This window comes from Takifugu flavidus, chromosome 3 (genome assembly GCF_003711565.1).
Source record: "Takifugu flavidus isolate HTHZ2018 chromosome 3, ASM371156v2, whole genome shotgun sequence".
Classification (NCBI taxonomy): Eukaryota; Metazoa; Chordata; class Actinopteri; order Tetraodontiformes; family Tetraodontidae; genus Takifugu; species Takifugu flavidus.
In genome coordinates, this window is record NC_079522.1 from 14,568,628 (window position 1) to 14,588,882 (window position 20,255).

A 20,255-nucleotide genomic window follows, 5' to 3' on the forward strand; every position below is an offset into this window, starting at 1 on the left:
TTTATTGTCTGTTTGGGGGAAGTCTGGCACCAGAAGAGCTCAGGACAATACATAATCACAATGTGCAATTTATAGACAAATGCACAGGACGCGCGCATTGTTCGCTGCAGCTGTTTGGAGGAAGCCCCAAGAAGCCCCAAGACACAAGACAAACAGAACAATCATCGTAGATCTGGGCAGCGGCGCTCCCGGCTCTTCTACACGTCTGTGGATTATGGCAGCGAAACACCTGCGGGAAGGTGAGAATCCAGGTCCCTCCTCTGAGGCCTATTTGCAGAGAAAAACGCAGGAAAACCGGAGGACCACAGAAGCGGAAGCCCGGAACGGCAGGCGGATCTGTTACAGCTTAGCAGGTCTGCCGCGTTTGGAAAACTGGGGCAACCTGAAGGGAATTGTCCTTAATTTACACCACAGCCCGCCATCACGGTCCAGCACAACACTCCTTAAAATACATTTTACACAGATGTTAGTCAGCTTTGGTTTATTTTGCGGCGCTGCACACGAGGAAGGAGCAACGATCCAGCGATTTTCACTCACACACACACACACACACACACACACACACACACACACACACACACACACACAAACACACACACACACACAGCTTTTATGTCTGTCCCCCGGAGCGAGAGAGTCTTTAAAACAGACGCAACCGTGACAAGAGCTGAGAGGCCCTGACGTGTGTCCAAACGCAGCACGCAGCGTTCAGGAGGGACGCTGCATAGGTAATGACGGCGCCATTAAAAACCATATTCAGGACATTTTTTATTAACTCTCTCTCTGTTTACTGGGTTGTTGTTTTTTTTAAAAAGGAGGTCTCATTACTAAAACACAGACCTCGCTACCCGTCTATCTGCCGCATTTTCCACTTCTAAGGATGATCCATGGGGGCCAGAGGAGCGTCTTCGCCTGCTCTTCATGTTGTTCATCCTCCTCCTCCTCCTCCTCCTCTCCTCCTCCTCCTCAGAAAACCATGACAGACCCCATCTGTATTACCACATTACCCTGTGGGCCTCGATTACGAAGAAAGGCCTTTTACGGCTGCTCGCCGCGGCTGGCATGACAAATGCATTACGCATTGTCAGTCCCGGCCAACGAGCACGTGCACGTATGCGCTGACCGCTCGCCACCCCATCTGTTCATCGGCCAACAAACGCCACACAGGGAACGCTGGGGGGCCTCGGATGAGGTCCGGGGGTCAGCCGGCCATCTTTCTAAATAAACCTGCTGGACAAGAATTAACCGAGGAACTCAGCTGTAATGTGCTTGTTTCGTCATGCATTACTGTGTTCGTGCACGGGAGGATAAAGATCACTGGAAATTCGACCGAAGCCACAGCGTTGGGTCGAGCAAACAATTGAAGCCACGCAGATGAGGGACCAGATCCGCGGAAAAAGTAGGAATTGCAGAAACCAATGAGGGCAACTGGAAACAACTGAAGAGCAGCCGAGTTCAGCAAACTGACGGTGCAAGAGGAGACTCGGCACAAAACGAAGTAGATCAGGAGAAACTCAAGTGGAGTTCAGCATCTTCCATTGTCCTAACTGGGATCTTCCATCTCTGGAAGGAAAAACCCACGTATGATGTTTCTAACAGTATGCAGGGCTGTGCAGCTTCATTCACACATGCTCTGGAGGGGCTACGCGTGGGAACAGACGTCTGAACAGGCACAGATAGGGATTTTCCAGAGGTCCTTTGGAGTGTGTGTATGTTTCATTTATGGAACAAACCAACACTAAAGAGGCTGCTCTTCACATTCATTTCACTCCGTTTGCTCGAGACAAAGAGGTAAATATAGCCGCGGCAGAAGCTCTGATTGACGACGCCAGACCGTTGTGGTTGGAGCACGACGGCAAGAGGAGACCACCACAGACTCAAACCTGCAGCACAATCAAACAAGAGACGGATGCGAACGACACATCTGCAACTTTTTTCTTGTCTAGAAATTTTTAAAAGATGGCCCTGGTGGTCGCTGATATTGATTTAAGACGGTCACAATTGTTCCCATCCCAGACTCCTCTGCAGCTGAAGTTCATTTTTAAGTTCAGGGATCTCCTTTTGTTGGTTTCACACGTCCAGCAGCTTTACAGAACTTCCCCATGAGACGACTTTTCCTCAGCACATTTCTCTATTTTTTATTCACCCCCAATACTCCAAAAATACAAAGTACTTCAGAAATGAAATTTCTGCCTTCATAGCCCCTTCAGATGATGTTAATACGGCTCCGCACTTAATCTAGATTATTCGAGCGAAACAAACATCATCTGCGCGGCTGCAACCTCGGCTGAGTTCTCGCTTTCATTTACAGTTGCGGGTCACACGGTTCAGGCCGGTTCAGATCCCCACAGTCTGCTGCGCTGGTCCAGGCACCATCACACATCCCATCACCAGCGTCCTCTCTGTTCTCTCCTCACTCAGCCTTCAGCTCACTCTGCTGATGGCAAATTAGTGCAACGGAATCCGCAAATATTGATTAAACATGAAGCATGAGGTAAATTCAGAGTGACACATGCGCCCCAGCACGCAGCGCTAAGGTTTGCTGCGGTGCGCGCTGCACGCCCCACGGAGCCGATCAACGCTAGAGATCCGCTGCGTGAACCTTCCGGAGGGTTCAGGATATTCCACCTCGGAGGGAGTGTCAGCAGACATGGCTGTGTTGACAAGTGGGACACAAATCCATAATTTAAAGAAGCCAGCAGCAGTTAGCGGTGAGGCCAATGGAAAGGGACAGCAACCAATGAAAATGGCACAGGAGACACACGTCAGAAGGGAATAGCTTCGCTAAAAGATACTAAAGGTAGATTAGCTGGATCTCCAGAACCCTGCAGAGTCACCACAGAGGTACCTTGGAACAAAAGTCAGGGAACTCATCAACAGCGGTATTTTCCCCTCAACTGGAATAATAAGTTGGCCAAAAAGCCCCTCCCTGCAGTTATACCCCACTGGCATCACAGTGAGTGAAGTGTGTCAGCACAGACGCAAATCTGGGGCTGAGCATGCAGATTTAAAAAAAAGGGAAATATTTAGGGATAAGCAACAAATAAAAGTGGCGCTGAGCTAACCCCTTTTTTTGATGCAAAGTTATGCTCAAGAGATTGATTGATCCATCAGTCTTTTGTCCAAACTGAAGTGACACGCAACAGACAGGCACATACTGATTTGTGGGGAATGCCAGGACTGTTTAGGAGCGCGAGAGAGGCCTGACTGATTGACAAAAGAGGCTCTCTGAGCCAAGTTTTAATAAAATGGATCCAGCACATTTGTTAAATAAATGACTTAACGTCCCTAGGAAATGTCAGGGCACTTCAGTTCGCTTTGCTTCCTTGAAACAAATGAACTCGGGCTGCGAGGAAACACTCACACAGGCGTCCTTTTTTCTCCCTAACGTAGCCGATTTGCAGATGAATCATGTTGTAGATCAAATATCCTGCTGCTGGGAGGAAATATATGCAAAAACACATGCTGCTAGCAGACTGGCAACACATAAGCACGTCAAAAATAATGCTCCCTCAAGGCCAATCTATTTGATCCTGGATGTTGTGGTCTGTTCTCAGCTTGTTTCAAGAACAATTAGTTCCATTAAAGGGAAGTCAGGAGCGACTGCTAAGCTGTGGGGCTCCTGTGCAGCCAACTGTGGAAGCAACGTACGTTTACTCCAAAGTACCGCTAATGCACCGCCGCTCGGACCTCGTTCCCCCATTGTCGAGAGGTCCGATTCGAATCACTGCTTCTGCAGGACTATTTTCACTGGACGGAGGACAACAGCATCATTACATAAGCGAGCCTTTCAGACAGACTCTGCGCGACCGTGTAGGTGTGCGCCGAGTGTCTCTCCAGTGTGTGTGTTGCTTGAGCAAGCATATGCTTTACTGTGCCGGATTGGATTCACGGAGCTGAATACAATCTAATAGATCTGGGGAGGGAATGCATTTCTCTTCCGACGGAGGTTTAATGAGAACCAGGGAAAGGGAAAGGTCTCACAGCTTATGAATAGCCACGAGGCAATCGCGCGGCTTACAGCAATAACTCAGCGCTACAGGGGGCTTGTTACACCCAAAAACACTTTTATGCAGCCCATGAGGTGAACATTTGCTAAATCCTCCATCTATTCAATAGCCGATTGATAACGAGATCTTATAAGCACCTGCTGATGAGCTCTTAAATCTGCCTCTCTGGCAAACGGCGAGCACGTCATCGCCGAACACGGTCAAATCGACTGAAGGCAGACTTTATTCGCTCAGTGTCGGAGCGTCTGGGCCGAGCTCGGCCTAATCCCGAGGTACTGTGCTCACAATTATGGCAGAGTTCACTTATTACAGCGCTATTAAATGACGGACATCTGCTACCACAGAGCTTAATGCAGCAGGGAATCTAAAGTCGGCTCCTCGGGGGAGCGATTCGCCACTCCCCCCCCCCCCCCCAGACACTTTAACCAAAGGCAAGCAAAATAAGAACAATTACAGAAAACCATCTCAAGTTTTAATTAGAATTTGTGTCCGTCATGTAAACAATGAATTATGCATGATTCCGCTCCCCCGCTGAGACCAACAAAAGGAACCACCTAATTCACAAGCCGAAGTGGAGGAGGAGAGTTCAGCCACATCCATCTCCAGCAGAGATAAGTGTCCCAAGGGCGTCCAAATACCAGGGCGATAACCCGCTTTCCTCTCCTCGGCGCACAAGGTGAGATCCCATTTTTGAAAGATTTAAATCGCCAAAATGAGAAAATAACCGGCTACATTTGGGGCTCAGGAAAACAGCGACACCGGCGTCGCATTAAAAACGCCGTCCACCTCCCACCTTCCGTCCCCCCCTCGCCGTTCAGGCGTAGATGACACGGGAACACGCGGATGGAAATCGATTAACTGGTTAGCGCTCGCAGGGATGGGGAATGTGTCAGCATGGTCCGGACCCAGCCCGGTCTTATTACCGCCTAACGCGCTCCATTTGGAATCCAGCACCTTGAAAGCGCCTCAGCGCGTCCCGACCGTCCCTCCGTGGCTTCACGTGAAAATGGGAAACTCTGGAGAGATGGAAAAAAGCCTCGCGATCTCTCCACATCTCAAAAAGACGCTAAATTGGCGGCGGAGGCCTGCGGTTCCTCCCCTCCGACCCGGAAGAGCGGGCCACAATCAAGAGACGCGCAGGTTTGCAGCAACAGACGTCCTTAAACTGCTGATTTATTCATCCGTCTTGGAGAAAAGATGAGATCATCAAGTACAATCTATTCATTTGCTTGTCAGAAGCGGACGTCACCATGGCGATAGGGCCCATTTGCAAAGCTGACAGTGATCACGGGTGACACGATGATGGGACGCTCCTCAAAACGGTGGGAAAAAGTGATCCATCAGCCCTTTTGGATGTCAGTGGTGTTATGAGGGAGAAGCCAAGAGGGTGAAAACACCACTTCCCCGACACACACACACACACAGCAGAGGAGACTTTGGCATCACAGACCTCCTAAAAGGTTACACCATCCTCCGGCTCCCGTGCGAGGGGGAGATTGTCAGCTCGGCTAAAGCGGCGCCAGGTTGAGAGGAGGAACGCTCGCCAGCGCCGGCGCTCCTCCTCATCTGATCAAATGTCAGAGGGCCTGAAATATTGAGGAGGCCTCTTTCAGCCGGGGGAGGCGGCGCCGCCGCCGCCAAATGTCAGACACAGTCACGATGAGACCTGCCGGGACCTCGTCACCCTTGGTGGAACACACATTTGAACCAGAGGTAGGAAAGCTTGACTGATTCATTCAAGCGGAAATCCTGTAATTTGGGTTGTGAACTCGGCAGGAAGAGGCGATCACATTAAACTGGTGTTATGGGGACTCTGCCGGCGTATCTCAAATAAAGCAAAAAGTCCTCCACCCGCTCGGCGGAGCCGCTGTATCATCCGCCGTGCATTAAAAAAGCATCCAATAGAAGGTTTGTGCTGTATTTGCTCCGTGGGTGCCACTGAACTGGGGTGGGGGGGCAACGAACTAATGAAGAAGCTGTTTTCAAACATTCCGACAGTGATGGAATGAGAAGGAGAACGGAGGCAGCAACAGCTGAATGACCTAATGGAGCAGTTAATTACATGAAATCAAGTCCAAACACAATCTGTTTACCCCCCCCCCCCAACAACATTAAAGAAGCTCTTTCACCTCCCACTGAGTCAAACAAATACCGACTTAATGGCAGATAGAATTAAAGGTGTTCTGAGGATAGAGGCGACCTTTAAACACTCCCAGATCTGACAAGTTGACCAGAGAAAAGTCACATTTATGCCACAAGGTGAATCAATGAAACCTCTCTCACCACGTCCCAGAGGAGAGGACAGAAATTTAAAAAAGAACTAACATTGTGTGGTTCAGGCTTCAGCGTCTTTATTCTCCTTTATCTCAGAACGTCTCACCCCTCACTAAAGCATCATGGAGGTTCTGGCTGTCAAACATCTCCTACATGTGTGACAGCACCAATGAAAAGTCTCAACATGTCCACGGGAATGGCGACACACTCGGACCGTACGCGGATCAAGGTGGAAAGACCCAACGTTGCCATGCCGACGTCTCATCCTCCATCCTCTCACCTCACTCTGGAGTGATCGGATCTGACAATCAGCTGGATCTATAGGGCTTTAATGTCTGCCCACGTCCAAACTGGGTGGGACAACCTGGACCTTTGTAAGAAATATTAAATATGGGTGGAAACCCGGAAACCCCCCCCCCAAAAAAAATGCAGCATCATGGTGTAAATTAGGGGCGAGGGATGGGTGGGAGTCATGAAAGGAGCTGAGGCAGAGGGAAAGAGGAAATGGCTGTCGGAACACACACACACACACACACACACACACACACACACACACACACACACACACACACACACGGCTTTGATCTGAATCAAAGCACACCTTCCTCTCGTACAGTATAATTCATTGTGAGGAGAACGGAGCCAAAAATGAGGCCTCTCTCCAGGATAAACCGGGCGCTCCGCTCTTCCCTGCACCTCCCACACACTTTATCGGTGAAGACATGAAGCTGAGCGTGTCTGCAGCTGCCTGCTGGCTCGCTGGGGACCAACAGCTCGTCATCTGGGCCATTACAGCCCTCGCTCGGCATCACACCCAGCGCCCCCCCCACCCCCGCCCCCCCCTCCAGTACCGGCCCACTCTGTGCCTCTGTGGCGCTCCCCGTTCCTGCCACGTGTTGCACCGACTAAAACTCGCACGGCTGCGACATCAGAACAAAGATTTCGCAAAGGTGCGTTGAAGTGGGAGCCCGGCTCCATTTTCTACCTACTTTGGTTACCATGGCAACTAACGCAGCAGACATAACCCATCCAGAAGGCTACGTTCTGACTGAAAACGGGGACGTCCTTGAATCCAATTCATTTGGAGGAGGTTTTAAACCCGCATTAGCGGACGTGTCTGTGCGTTTGGGTTTTATTAGCTCATGGTCACATAGACGCGGAGGTTTTCATGCAGAAAATCGTCTCCTTGTTCTTGTCCTCTGTCCGCCGTGTCTCATCCATACAGTAAAGTAATGAGAGCCCCGCGGCCACAGATGATGGATCGTGCTTTTCTGTTTCCACCTTTAGCGGCTAATAGAAAACCGCGGATAGAAAAACGCCGATCAAATTACATTAATTACCAGCAAAGATAAAAGGCGCGAGCGAGGCCGTTGGAGGGGACCCGCTGGCCTTTCAGAGGCATTTTTAAAACCGGAACATGTTTCTAAAGGGCTGTCCTGACAGCGCCCAGCTGGCGTCATCTGACGTTTAATCCAAGTGTTTAATTATCCAGTTCATGTAAATTCAGCTTCATTTAGATAAGCTGCCACTTCCATTACACAGCAGCCCACACGCTCGCTATATTCACCTTCACGTGCAAGAAAGATCAGTCATGTTTGTGGGTATTATCGCTACTGGGAGGATCTTGTTGGCCTGGTCACAAACCTCTGACCTTTGACCTGATCACCTGTGTTAGAGGCATTTTTCCCCCACACAAAATGGCCGCTGCAGCCATGGCCTGCCACTGAGCAACTAGCCACATGTGCTTGACTTCTTTCAACACTGACTGCCAGCTTTGTTGCCAAACTTTGACCCGCTTGCAGCACATTATTTCCTGCAGACGGCTGTTTTTGTCACCTCCTCGCCTCTTTTCTGCTCTGTTTTCACTCCAGAATGAGCTTTAATGAGCTGAACCTGTAGTCCACCATTTCTGTCTGCCAAGCCCCACCCACAGCATTCTGATTGGCTTATTGAAGATTGACATGAATGAGGTCTGTTCCTGTTTTAAAAGCACAGGATTTCTACATATGACATGACTTTCTGCATTGTTTTTGCTGAAAAACTCTTTTACAGGTTGCATTGTTAGACTGTAAGTATTTAAATAAACTCAGATTTAGCGTTATTAAGAGTGCTGGAGTCTTCCAGTTGGGTGAGTTAACTTATTCTATAAATGCATCTGGACTCCTGGATATGCTTCCATGTACAGATACGAATATAGACTAGATCAAAAGGTCAAAATCACTCAAAATTGAATGGACCTTTTCTGACCCTCCCATTGGGACTGCGTGTGGCAGCCTGTGATGCTTGTATTCCAGCCCATTTTGTCCTGGATTCCCTGGTGAGCATGCACGCTAACACACACGACCTTTTGTTATGGGACGCCAGGATCACACTCGCCGATCACAGCCCGAATCCGAACGCGAAGTGACACAATCGGGACATAAAAGCATCTCATCTCCGGCCGAGAAGAGCTGCTTCTTATCAGCTAAGGTGAAGATCAACACTTGTTCCGCTCTGGTGAAATGTGGGTCAGTTTTGCACGAGTGGCCCAGTCAACCAATTGATATGAGGATTAGGATCAGTGGCGACTTTACAACTGGAAGAGACAGGGGCAAAACAAACACGGAAGTAAGAAAATAACCCCCCTATCTTGGATTTCTGTGACACAGATATCTCCACAAGTTCTAAGGTGACTGATATTTTAGCCCATGAGAACTAAAGAGCTGGAGACTAAAGTTGTAGCTTAGCATGTTGCTTAAAACTTCTGTTTATCTCCAGATGCTAGAGATGAATCTTTTGTTTTCTTAATAAAATGGACACTTTCTGTTTTTCTTGTACAACCAAACTGAATAAACAAGCGACAGATGTTACAGAATGCTAAGTGTAATTAGCAGCTGTTTCTGCTGTTAGCTTGATGCAGCCTCAGGACTCGTTAAACTACGAAGATCTGGGAAGTTATTCTTCCAACTTTGGTGCATTCGTGTGCTTTTAATGGAAAAGGACTACCAGACTCGCTTGATCAATGATGAACTCTACTCATGGGATTAGCATGTAGAGGAGGAAATATCACTTTAGCTGTCATGCCAGACTACACATAATGGCCCAGACTAACTCATAGCAAACAACCACTAATGTTGATAATAACATGTTCCACGTGTATGTGGCAAGAGTTGCTTGGCAACAAACCACAGCAGCACTGGTACAACAACCCCTAGCCTCCAGCTCTCCTGCTAAAGTAGCTTTACAGCTCTCCGTGAGCTCTAGACTTCCACGATTTACATTCATGGCCAATGCAACAACAGCACAGACTCTGGTTCTACAGCAGGCATATAAACACAGCGCAAGCACAAAAACAACACACAGTTGAACAAGTTGACCAGTTAACAGGAAGAGGTGGTTTGAGTTGAGTGTGCAATTTTTCAGACGTTCATTGTAGAAAGTCTCAAGTCTGACTTAAATGACCCTGATACGTCTTTGACTCAAAGCACAGTGTTACGTTGTCTCTTCCCCAGACGCACGCCCACGCGTGCAGTGTTCTCTCCGCCTCACATTATCCCGTAAATATATTAACATTTCATGTACGACGCTGAGGTGTGTCAAATGGATCTCATCAAAATTTCATCCCTAATTACGGCAAGCGATGCTGGAGGGAGATTCCCCCTTCACCGAGATGAGCTATGGACGGAGCCCAGGCTGGTGGAGGCGAATGAAATCAATTCCCAACAGGCTATCGACTGCGAGGGCTGGGTTTTTAAACACTTGAGGAACACTAATAAACAGACTTAATCCTTTAGAGAAAAATATCCCCAATGGAGTCTTTCCCGTCGAGTCTTTTGGAGGGAAAAACGTTCAAGAAGGGCTTCTGTTTGGGCTTATTTAAGTTGATTCTTTGAGTCATATTGTCCAGCTCATGTCTGCTAATCAAAGACATGTTAGCTTATGACTGACCTGGCTGCCATTTCATCCATGAACAATCGACCCATCTGACACTATCTTGAGTGCGAATCATTAAAATGTAAGTAGTGGGACCTCTATTCCATCCACTAGAGGTCAGTAAAGCTAAATGGGATAAGCTAATTAAATAAATTGCCTTTTTTTAATCCAGTGTTAAGCTAACCCTGAAATCATTTCCTAAACTTCTGTCATGTGTTCATACATTTTCTTTTATTCTATCACAACAGTAGCTACAATGATTTTCACATATGCTAACTACTGTATAAGGGCCAAATATCATTCGGATTACTAAGTTCTTCCCAAGGCCAAGTGGGTGATAACCAGAGCTTTATTCAGCAACACGCTATAAAAGAATACGGTATTAGAAGCGTCTCAATGCCACCATGATGACAAAAAGTCGTGGGTCCTTTCCTGCATCTCTATTTCTCAGCCAACCAGGAGCAAACCTGTGTGATTATCCACCAGCCTCCCGTTGCCTCCCCCAGATGATTTGATTGCCCCATCGTACAAATTTTGCAGGCGCAATCAGAGGACCCCCACCACGGCCACCGCCTACATGTTCCACTTCAGTTTTTAAAAGCAGTCCCAACCTCCCCAGCACGGCCTGATCCGTCAACATGAAAAGTGCCAACATGGCATTATCTACTCACACCACTAGGTGGCTCCAAATCTCACACACTAGACTGTGACCCAGCTGGTGAAAAGGCGGCTAAACATTTGTTCCGTGGAGTCTCTGTGCGGCGCAAACATCCGGATCAAGTTGACTCCAGACTCGGAACCATTTTCAGGTTGCGGCCGTCCTAACCCCTCCAGCCTTACCTCCAATATCCGGCCTCAGCGTCTTGTCGTATTCCTTCAGGAGATTGTTCAGCACGATTGTGGCGTCCTCCTGATGAGACCTAGGCACGAGCATTTGATTGACAGTGGTGTCATGGCCGTCCTCATAGTCACCATAATCCAGCAGATCACATCTGGAGAGGATGGACAGAACCGTCATTAATCAGACTGCTCAGCTAAAGCTCACCAGTGTTGTGCTGGTGCTGATGGGGGGGGGGGGGGGTGGTCTTCATGGTGACATCTGTGAATGGATGCTGTCATTTATGTCCCTGTGCCCGTGCGTCAGCGCGCGCGCGCTAGGGCAACCCATGCATCATGAGCCAGATTTCACAAAAAAAAAAAAAAAAAAAAAGAGATGACGCCCCAGAACTTTTGTGAAGCCGCAGAGGAGATGAACGAGGAGGTCGCACTCACCGGACGCCTTGGAGCAGCGCAAGTGCGACGAGCGCAAACTTGGCTGTCATCTTCCCCGCGGGCGGATGTCGGCGCCTCCTCCCTCCTCTGGATGAGTGGCGGCGGACTGCAGGTGGAGGAGAACCCCGGTGGGCTGCTGGAGCTGGAGCCGGAGCTGGAACCGGAGCCGGAGCTGGAGCTGGAGCTGGAGCCGGAGCCGGAGCTGGAGCCAGAGCTGGAGCTGGAGCCAGCGACCATCAATCCGCGCTCTGAACTTCACCGCCCGCCCACACGCACTTTCTTCTGCGCGTCATCTACAACTGTCTTTCCCAGCTCTCACTCTCACACACACACACACACACCCACCCACCCACACACACACACACTTACACACACTCCTCTGAACCGGGGTTCCTCCGGGACGCACCCTGACGATCAATCAGCGTGATCGGGCCGGCAGAGGAGAGACGGATGCTCCCAGCGCCCTCCTCGTCCTCCCAGTTTGTGGGGGACGCTGCTGCTGAAGGTGGTGGTGGTGACGAACCCGAGGAGATGGGCATCTTACATGACTCGAAAAAACAACTGCCCTAATTGTGTCAAAAAACCCGAAAACCCGCTCGACGCAACATCCAGCGGCAGCGGGCCACTAATTGCGCTGCTCCGTGCTGCCTTTGCACGACTAGAACATCTCCGAGTTGTTGCTCCAACTCAGTCAATACCTGGAAACTCTGACGAGATTTCCTCAACTCACGCGGGTTCGGACCTTCGCTGCCCCCTGCTGGCCGAACACGGGACAGCACAAAACTCTTCATCTTTGCGTCGGAATACTTTGGATTATTCCAGATCATTTTTCTGAATTTGCAGGTGTTTGGGGGGGAATTAAATCCAACATCGACTTATTTATAACCCATAGAAACACCTTTGTTGGATATTAACCTAAACCAACCTCTTTACTTCATCAAAGGCTCTTTATTAGTCGAATTTAAATAAACCGAAATAATAAAATGTTGTATAAAAAGATAACGTTGTAATATTTCCTCACTGTATTAGCAGACTTTAAAATACTGACACGGATTCACTGGTTGAAGCAGCTGTAATCATTGTTTATTAAAACAACAGTTGTTTGCTGGGATCCATTAATGCCAGTGTCACTTATTAGATCATTTTAGAATAATAGATATAACAAATACTGTACGGATACAAAACCAAAGGATGATGAAGGCGAACACATTTAGCCCGGCTGTAAACAGTTTTCATGCCACCGGATCCCCGCGGGAGGCCGCTGCAGGGTGCGGGTTACATTCTCCAGTCGACACCCACAGTTCTTTAGTCTGTGTTCGCCTTTAATTAATCACAGCAGCGTCACGTGACTGGCACCACATCAAATGGACAGACAGACAGACAGAGTGTTTGTCACAGGCTGCACAAGTCTGGGTTTAAATCAGAGCTGAGCATTTCTCTGTAAGGAGCCTCCCTGAATGAGAGAAAGCAACTTTGGTGGAACTAAATCCCCTTTTCTAACCTGGGACCAGGCACAAGCAGACATGAGGGATGTTTGTCGGAGGGGCTGCGGTCAATTTCACCGGTGCCGACCTCTTTGGGAGGAAGGAAACTGAATTAAAGAGATGATGATGGTGCTGAAGTCTCACCACGGGTAGAGCTACAGTGTCAAAATCCCTGATGACTGAGAACAGCTCGACACCTTCCAAGAAAACAGGCGAATAATCAATGGATGAAAAGCGACATTCCACTTTGTGTTGGTTTCTTCGTCCAGAACTGAAACAAGCTAAGTCTACGGCTCAGAGAAAAGATTACACTTGGCAAAAGGCTGCAGGCAAAGCAAAACTTCTGCACCTGCTGAGGGTTCGACACAGAGCAACACATCGGATTTACATAAAAAGCAGATTACAAAGCGCTACAAAACATCGTGGCTTCGAAAGGGAAAGTAAAATCCGATGAGAGTTCGAAGGTAATATAGAGATATTTAGATTAGGTCCCAATTTCACAAAGAAAAGCAGGAAACTATCATGAAGTTAACACCATTCAGTCCCCAAAGTTTAGAACCAGTGATCCCCCCAACAGAGGCAGCTTCCCTGCTGGGAACACTGGTCTGTGTAGTTCCTGAGTTTGTCTCATCGTGTTCCAGCCTGTGGTGGCCTCGCTGCTGCTCCGCTATCAGCGTGGAACGAAAAGCGTCGAAGAAAAGTCAGACAGAAAGGCAGATTACTGAAAAAAGCTCTTCTAGAAGCAATTTTACACAACATACACAACCATTAAGACGACATTACAGGCTCCCAGGAAAACAATAAAACAGAGCATCGTTCCAGTTTGGCATTTCCTTTTGTGTGTGTGTGTTAAAAGCCAAAAAAGGACGAATTAATATTTACAAAAACGCCATCCTTTGCTGGGCCAAGGTTCCAAAAAACAAGTACAGGTTAGTGTTTGGATGTCCTCATCCTGTAAAATGACCAAATCAATCCGTTCTTAAAAGGCCAAAGGTTAACCCTTAATGCAACGACGGACACGTTTCTGAATTACTTTTAGACAAATGTGCAATTTTCAGGCTCGGTAGCCACCGAGCTAACACTCGCTGACTGGCGGCGAGGGGGTCGTCTCAGGAGAGCACCCCGGCTCCATCAGTCGAGGTGCCGACATGTTTGCCTGGCTGGGTTCAAAGGCTGAGCCTAGCAACAAGCCACGGCACAGGCTAATGAAATGCTAAAAGTACTGAGGGCTTTACGACGACCGGTGCATTTACCTGCAATGCGGTTTCCCAGATGCAATTTGAGATCAGAATCAGTACTTGAGCAGCTTTGTTTTACGCTAATCTTGTTCTTAATCCATGCACACGTTAGAAACCTTTTATCATAGAAAGCATTTAAGCAGGAAAATAGTAGACTCAAGGGAGAAAGAAACACTTGTACCAAAAAGGGGCCTTTGATGAGAAGCCAGTGAGTTCAGAAAGATGCAAACAGATTGACTGAATGGGCAGAATAAGAGGAAAATGGTTCAAAGGGCCTCCAACCGATAAAACTAAACTATGTCACAGCAAAGAGTTTTTAAAGACCAGCAGGGGTTCATTTTCTGTTTGAAACCCTCCCACACCTGTCCGCAGCTCAGTGGTTTCAATTTAATCCTAAATTTACCCCTGAACGCACCATCCACAGCGATCCAGCTGCCCAACACAAGTGGGTCAAACAGGCGGGCTGCCCTAGATGTCGGGGTCTTAATATGTTATGACAAGGCTCTTCTTGGAAACATTCACAAGGTTCTTTGTCATTTTTGTAACTTTCGATGGAGACACCAACCTGCTGGTGCTGTCAGGAAGCCAGTTTAGCAGCAGGAGGTGCTCAGTGTTCCAGTGGAGTTGTTGGAATCGACACAGAAAGACGACAATTAGGAAATAAAGACATAAATGGGAGATCCGACCGCTTTCCCGCATGTCTGAAGACGGCTTTAAGGTTCAAACCCATTTTCAGCGGCGGCTTTTCTTCAGCGTGAGCTCGGTGCATTCAAAGCCTCCGTGATTAAAAAGAAACGAGCGATAAAAATCAAGGAAAAGCTGCTCAAGATTGCCTTTTTTTTTTTGGGTCAGTTTCATTTCGAATCTGTCCTCAAGTGCAGCGGAGGGGTGTGGAGCAGTGCCTGGAGTACAAGGTGGGTTCTGTGGGAGGGGAGCGTCATGCAAACGGCAGCAGGATAGATAAGAAAGAAGCCAAACGTCCGTCCTCTCGCACGCAGCTTCTCCGTCTTCAGGCAGCGTTCCAAACCGTGAGAACAGGAAACGGCTGTATCTGCATCCCTTTGAAGTGCCTGAAATACACAGACGGGTGGAGTTTTTTGTTCTTCGAGCGCAATTGTGTGAAAGGGCGGAGACTCGGACCCTCCAACCGGGGGAGGAAGAGGAGAAAGGAGAGATTATGTGGAGGTGACCACCCCCTTCACCACCGGCTCTCGGTTCAGGTACGTGGCCCAGTAGACCAGGTTGAAGGTTCCGAACAGGACGGGAAAGACTATCCGCGACATCTTGTCGATCTTGCTGACGCTGTTGTAGGTCTTCTTGGGGTCTGCCATCTTGGTCTCGGAGGCCCTCAGCTGCACGGACGTGGTGTTGGAGATAGTGGAGATGGACATGTCCTTGGTGAGGTTGGCAGTGTAGTTGACGCCCGCCGAGCAGACGTTGTTGGGCTTTTTGGACAGCACCATGGGATCCCGTTTCTATGGCAGAACAGATGAGACGGAGCAGCGAGTTAGTCCTGAGAGCCTCCAGCTGTTCCTGACACCCTGACTCATCCTGTCTGGAATGGTTCCTACAAGTATTATATTCAGGAATAATCCTGTCTCAGGGAAAAGATACTGGCCTTGTTAGCGGTTCAAATCCTGGGCGTCGGTGCCCCTGAGCAAGGCACCCAATTGCTCACCAGGCACAGTAAAGTACTGCCCACTACCCCTGAGCCTGGCTTGTGTGTGTGTTCACTGCTGGTGTGTGAAGGATGTGTGTTTGCAAATATTTTGGTTTCCTACTTCACATGGTGCTAAAGTGTCGGCTCTTTGAACTCGGACATAAATGAATAATTCTGACTACTTCAGATGGAAGCTGTCTGGACGTTATTGGCTATAAAAGGCAGATTTGCTGGCAGATACGTGCCTTGGGGTGCTGTGCCTCCAGCGCCTTCTTGCCGTCCCAGGCCCAGCTCCTCTTGGTGAAGTAGTTCACCGTGGCAAACTCGATGAGGGCGGAAAAGACAAAGGCGTAGCAGACGGCTATGAACCAGTCCATGGCGGTGGCGTAGGCCACCTTGGGAAGAGAGTTCCTGGCGCTGATGCTGAGCGTGGTCATGGTCAGCACAGTGGTCACCCCTAGAAGGCAGCGAGAAGCGTCAGCAGCATGAGAATCAGCTGCTGCTGCCCCCCCACCCCATGTACATCAGACACAAACGGGGGCCGAACTGAGGGCTTTACTCACCAAAGACGGTCCGCGCAGGAACCGATTCTCTGTTGAGCCAGAATGACACCTGGGACAGGATTACAGTCATAAAGCAGGGCATGTACGTCTGGATGACAAAATATCCAATCTTCCTCTTCAGGTAAAAGTGGGCCATCATCACTGTGTACTGTCCTGGAAGAAAACAAACCATCAGAGAGGCTATTGAGTTAGCGACGATAAACAAAGCATTAGGTGATATCTTCGTGGAGGAAATGTTCGCATGCAGCTTTTCGGGAACAGTGGAGACATAAAGATGTGATTTAACCTTCCTTCAATGCTGAAGCTGTTGCTTTACAAGAACCTGAAGATACTGGGTGACTAAATAAAACACTTTTAAATGCCTTCTAGCACAAAATGTTCTCATTTACAAAGAACAGATGAACAACTTTAAGAAGTCCCCTGCAGCAAAGAGACGAGAGGGAGAGCGCGAGAGACAGAGAGAGCGCACAACTGATGTTAATTATTGGCACAATAGAATATCATTATGTGTAATTATGGCTGGGAGTCAACAGGAGGGGGTGTATCCAGGCAGCAAAGAGGGGAAACACAATGTTCAGTCGCTTAGACCATGACTGCCTTTCAGGCTTTGTACAAATCCTCATGCTACCAGCAGCAACTGCAGGCGCTGCTGAACTATCAAATACCTCCTATTCCACACACTGAGGCAACCCCCCCCCTCCCTCTCCCTACCACTCATGCACGCGCACACACACCCACACACTAATACGCAAGGCTTTCTCCAGGCAAAATCGGATTTTTGAACCTCCCTAATCCCCGGTTACAATCTGCATCCTGCCATCAGTCAGGGGAAGACACACTGTGCGTGCGTGTGACTTCCTGTCCTAAGAACCTCACATAGACACCGAAGCCCCGCCCACAGCCTCCCGTCCTGCCGGTGGAGTCGCACATGCGGGGAAACACACAAATGAAGCATGATTGGGACCCGCTGACAGCCTCCACGCACGCCGACTCCCTCCACACCATCTATGCCGGGCAGGAGGACACTTGCTGCTGCTGCTGATCACTGGTGTGATGGAGGGGGGCTGATCCCTTTTCAGTCTCTCTGCAGAGTTTTTTTGTGGGGGGGTGTTTGACAGCTTCTCTTGCTGTCGACGGGACCAGCTGGGAACCATATTACATTTCAGCATCGACCAGCAGCACTGTAGCACTCAGGTAAAGAAGCGTCTCTGTCATGTCTGGAACCCCCCGCCACCTGGAATCTGCCGCCTAGGCCCCCGGCCGGCCTCATGACTCCAGGCCATCTGGGCCAGAGATACCTGACCAACAAGTGCTGCAGACCCAGGGCCGCCTTTGCCCTTGATGAATGGATCTCGACAGAACCGGGAGCAAAGGGGGGAGGAGGAACATGTTCCTCTGGTGGATGTCACTGATTTTCTCCCAAGGATTAATGTTTCCCAGTGTCCACGGAGAGCTTCCTTTCATGCAAGGGAACAACGCTGCCATGCTGGTCAACTGGTGAGTAGGACAGCACGGGGGGGGCCCAGATCACGCTTTTGTTCTGTTGTTTTGAGAAATGGTGCTGAGAGTAGAGAAGGCAAAGCAGAAATCATACTAATTCATTAACCCAGTGGACTCTTCGTGACCCCCCCTCAGCTGAAACTCATCAGCAGCGACTCTGGACGGCTTCCAGACACCAGCTTTTGAGTTGCATCATTGATGAAGAGAAGACCACAGATGAGGTTTAGCGTGTGTTTTGTGGCAAAGGTGCCCCCAGAGCGATGATTTAATGGTTGCAAACGCATCTCAAGAGTTCCTTTCAACATGCTGGAGAATTGTCTGCATTGCTTTACTCCAAAAAGGTGTCTGTTAATCTATCATGACCTAATTAACATTATAATAAAGATTTGAGTTTTTTTCAAATTTGAAACATTCAGTGGCCTGAAAAACAGCCACCTGTAAATCCCGCGCAGTTGTTAGCATTTAGGGGGCAAGACACGTGAAAGCCCCTCGACTGAGCATCAGACTTTTCTCCCAATCACCTTTTTCCTTGACAGTTTACGTCATTGGCAGCCTTTACCTCGACAAAATACAAAAAAAGGGGGGGAAATCCACAGTTTTAATAATGCTTCACTCAGAAACTGCAGGCAAGTGTATTACAGTTACGTTTTACATAAGAGCATTAAGCAGATGCCTTTCAACGCCCCCGCCCCCACGTGCCAGAGAAAGGCTGTCCAATCCCATCATACAGGCAGGGGCCCTTCTTTTTCTGGCCTTGTTAGGACCATAGAATTAACTTTAAAATGCTTTAAACCATGTTAAGTTTTGTTAATCCATGACTCTTAAAAAGTAAACATATGTAACCCTGACTTTACAGCTCACAGTGCGGTGGGAAGCGCCCCCACTCTGTATCTGCGTGTGATGACTTTTGACAAGGAAACCAACCCAGAATCACTTGGTGACAGCCGACCGACCAATCCCCCGCTCTGATCTGTGATGTCATCTTCTTATGCAAAGGCTGATGGGTAGTTGGATTGGGGGGAGATTAATGCTTGGTCTCAGGTCTATGTGTGTGTGTGTTCGTGTGTGTGTGTGTGTGCATGGAGGGCTCATGCAGGGATAAGTGTTGTTTGACAGGACTGTCCGAGCCTGTAGACAGCTGGTTGTGTGAGGGATACGCTACTCTCCTGTGATAGTGTCCGCTCATTGACTCTGATCTCCTGATACCGTTTCCCACATTCACTCTGGGCCTCGCACGCCCACTTCCTCTCGCAGCAATTTTTTTTTTTCTAATCCAGAATTAGTTACATCACGCATGATGAATTTAGTCAATGAAATGGGGGATTTGGGATAAAGTCACACCACTCTTGCTCCTTCCTGATCCCTCTACACGACTGCGTCATGTAGCTACACACACCTCTGCTGGTGTGGATGTCCTCTGTGCCGGCCGTTTGCCCGATCAGATGGTACTGGTTGAGTCTAGAGCCGTCTTCAGCCACCACCACAGACTTGGCGGCTCCCGTGGTCCAGGTGTAGACCACCTCGGACACTGGATAAGCATCTGATAGAGGGAGAGGGAGCGAGAGAGAGAGAGGAGAGAGAGAGAGAAGTCAACAAGAATGTGACATTATTGTGTTCCTTTTTAATACAATAAGCCTCCAAAAATGACTTTGTCCTTAAGTACAGAGCAGGTCCCATGTCATGTTTAGCTGCCCATCTGTCTATGTGTGTGTGGGTGTGTGTGTGTGTGGGTGGGTGTGTGTGTGGGAGTGGATGGTTTTGCAGCGTCTATCGAGCACTTTTTGATTAGAAGCTTAAGCGCAAAAGCAGAAATTTGCTGGTGTGCCTATTTATATTTTTGTTCGAACCACACTTCTGCCATCTGGGGGTCGCGTTAGCCATCAAGTATCGTACTTGTGATGGAAAAACAGGGAGAAAAAGAACACACACGGGGATTTCAAACAGCAAAAATCAGTTGTGACGCTGCCAAAGCAACAAGTATGTCGGGTAAATATCTAGAAGTTGACCAGCGAGCAGGCTGATGAAACAGTAAATGGGAATAAACATTTAAGTACAAGGGTGGCAAAAATCACAACCCTCACTGGATCCAAAGCTCCGTCTTGTGTAATGGGGGTTCCTGTTGTTTATTTTTGTCTGTGAGGGAAAATCTCCATATAAGCACCAGTGATCTAAGTGCTCACTTGGCTGCTGGAACAGAGGCCATGCAGGTGTATAAATTTGGATGCTGCCAGGCCAAAGGTTGAGACTTTAATTGTTGGGTGGTTCGATTGGAATAGGGGATTACTGGAGAATGTCATGACGGGGGAAGAGCTAAAGACTTTGGCAGGCAGGACACTGAACCA

At 48.7% G+C, this 20,255-nt stretch overlaps 2 protein-coding genes across 2 annotated transcripts in view; both read right to left on the minus strand.

Annotated features, from left to right (window-relative positions):
* LOC130522214 (gamma-aminobutyric acid receptor subunit gamma-3-like) overlaps positions 1-12,166 on the minus strand; it is a 49,825-nt gene extending 37,659 nt beyond the window's left edge. The window contains exons 1-2 of the mRNA XM_057026306.1: positions 11,469-12,166; positions 11,037-11,188 (exon numbers count right to left, since the gene is read on the minus strand). Coding sequence (XP_056882286.1) covers positions 11,037-11,188; positions 11,469-11,518 — 202 coding nt within the window. The 5' untranslated portion in view covers positions 11,519-12,166. The remainder of the gene's footprint in view (positions 1-11,036; positions 11,189-11,468) is intronic.
* Positions 12,167-12,529: 363 nt separating this feature from the next.
* LOC130522215 (gamma-aminobutyric acid receptor subunit alpha-5-like) overlaps positions 12,530-20,255 on the minus strand; it is a 17,010-nt gene continuing 9,284 nt past the window's right edge. The window contains exons 7-10 of the mRNA XM_057026307.1: positions 19,310-19,453; positions 16,414-16,566; positions 16,096-16,307; positions 12,530-15,665 (exon numbers count right to left, since the gene is read on the minus strand). Of these exons, the coding sequence (XP_056882287.1) occupies positions 15,366-15,665; positions 16,096-16,307; positions 16,414-16,566; positions 19,310-19,453 (809 nt within the window). The 3' untranslated portion in view covers positions 12,530-15,365. The remainder of the gene's footprint in view (positions 15,666-16,095; positions 16,308-16,413; positions 16,567-19,309; positions 19,454-20,255) is intronic.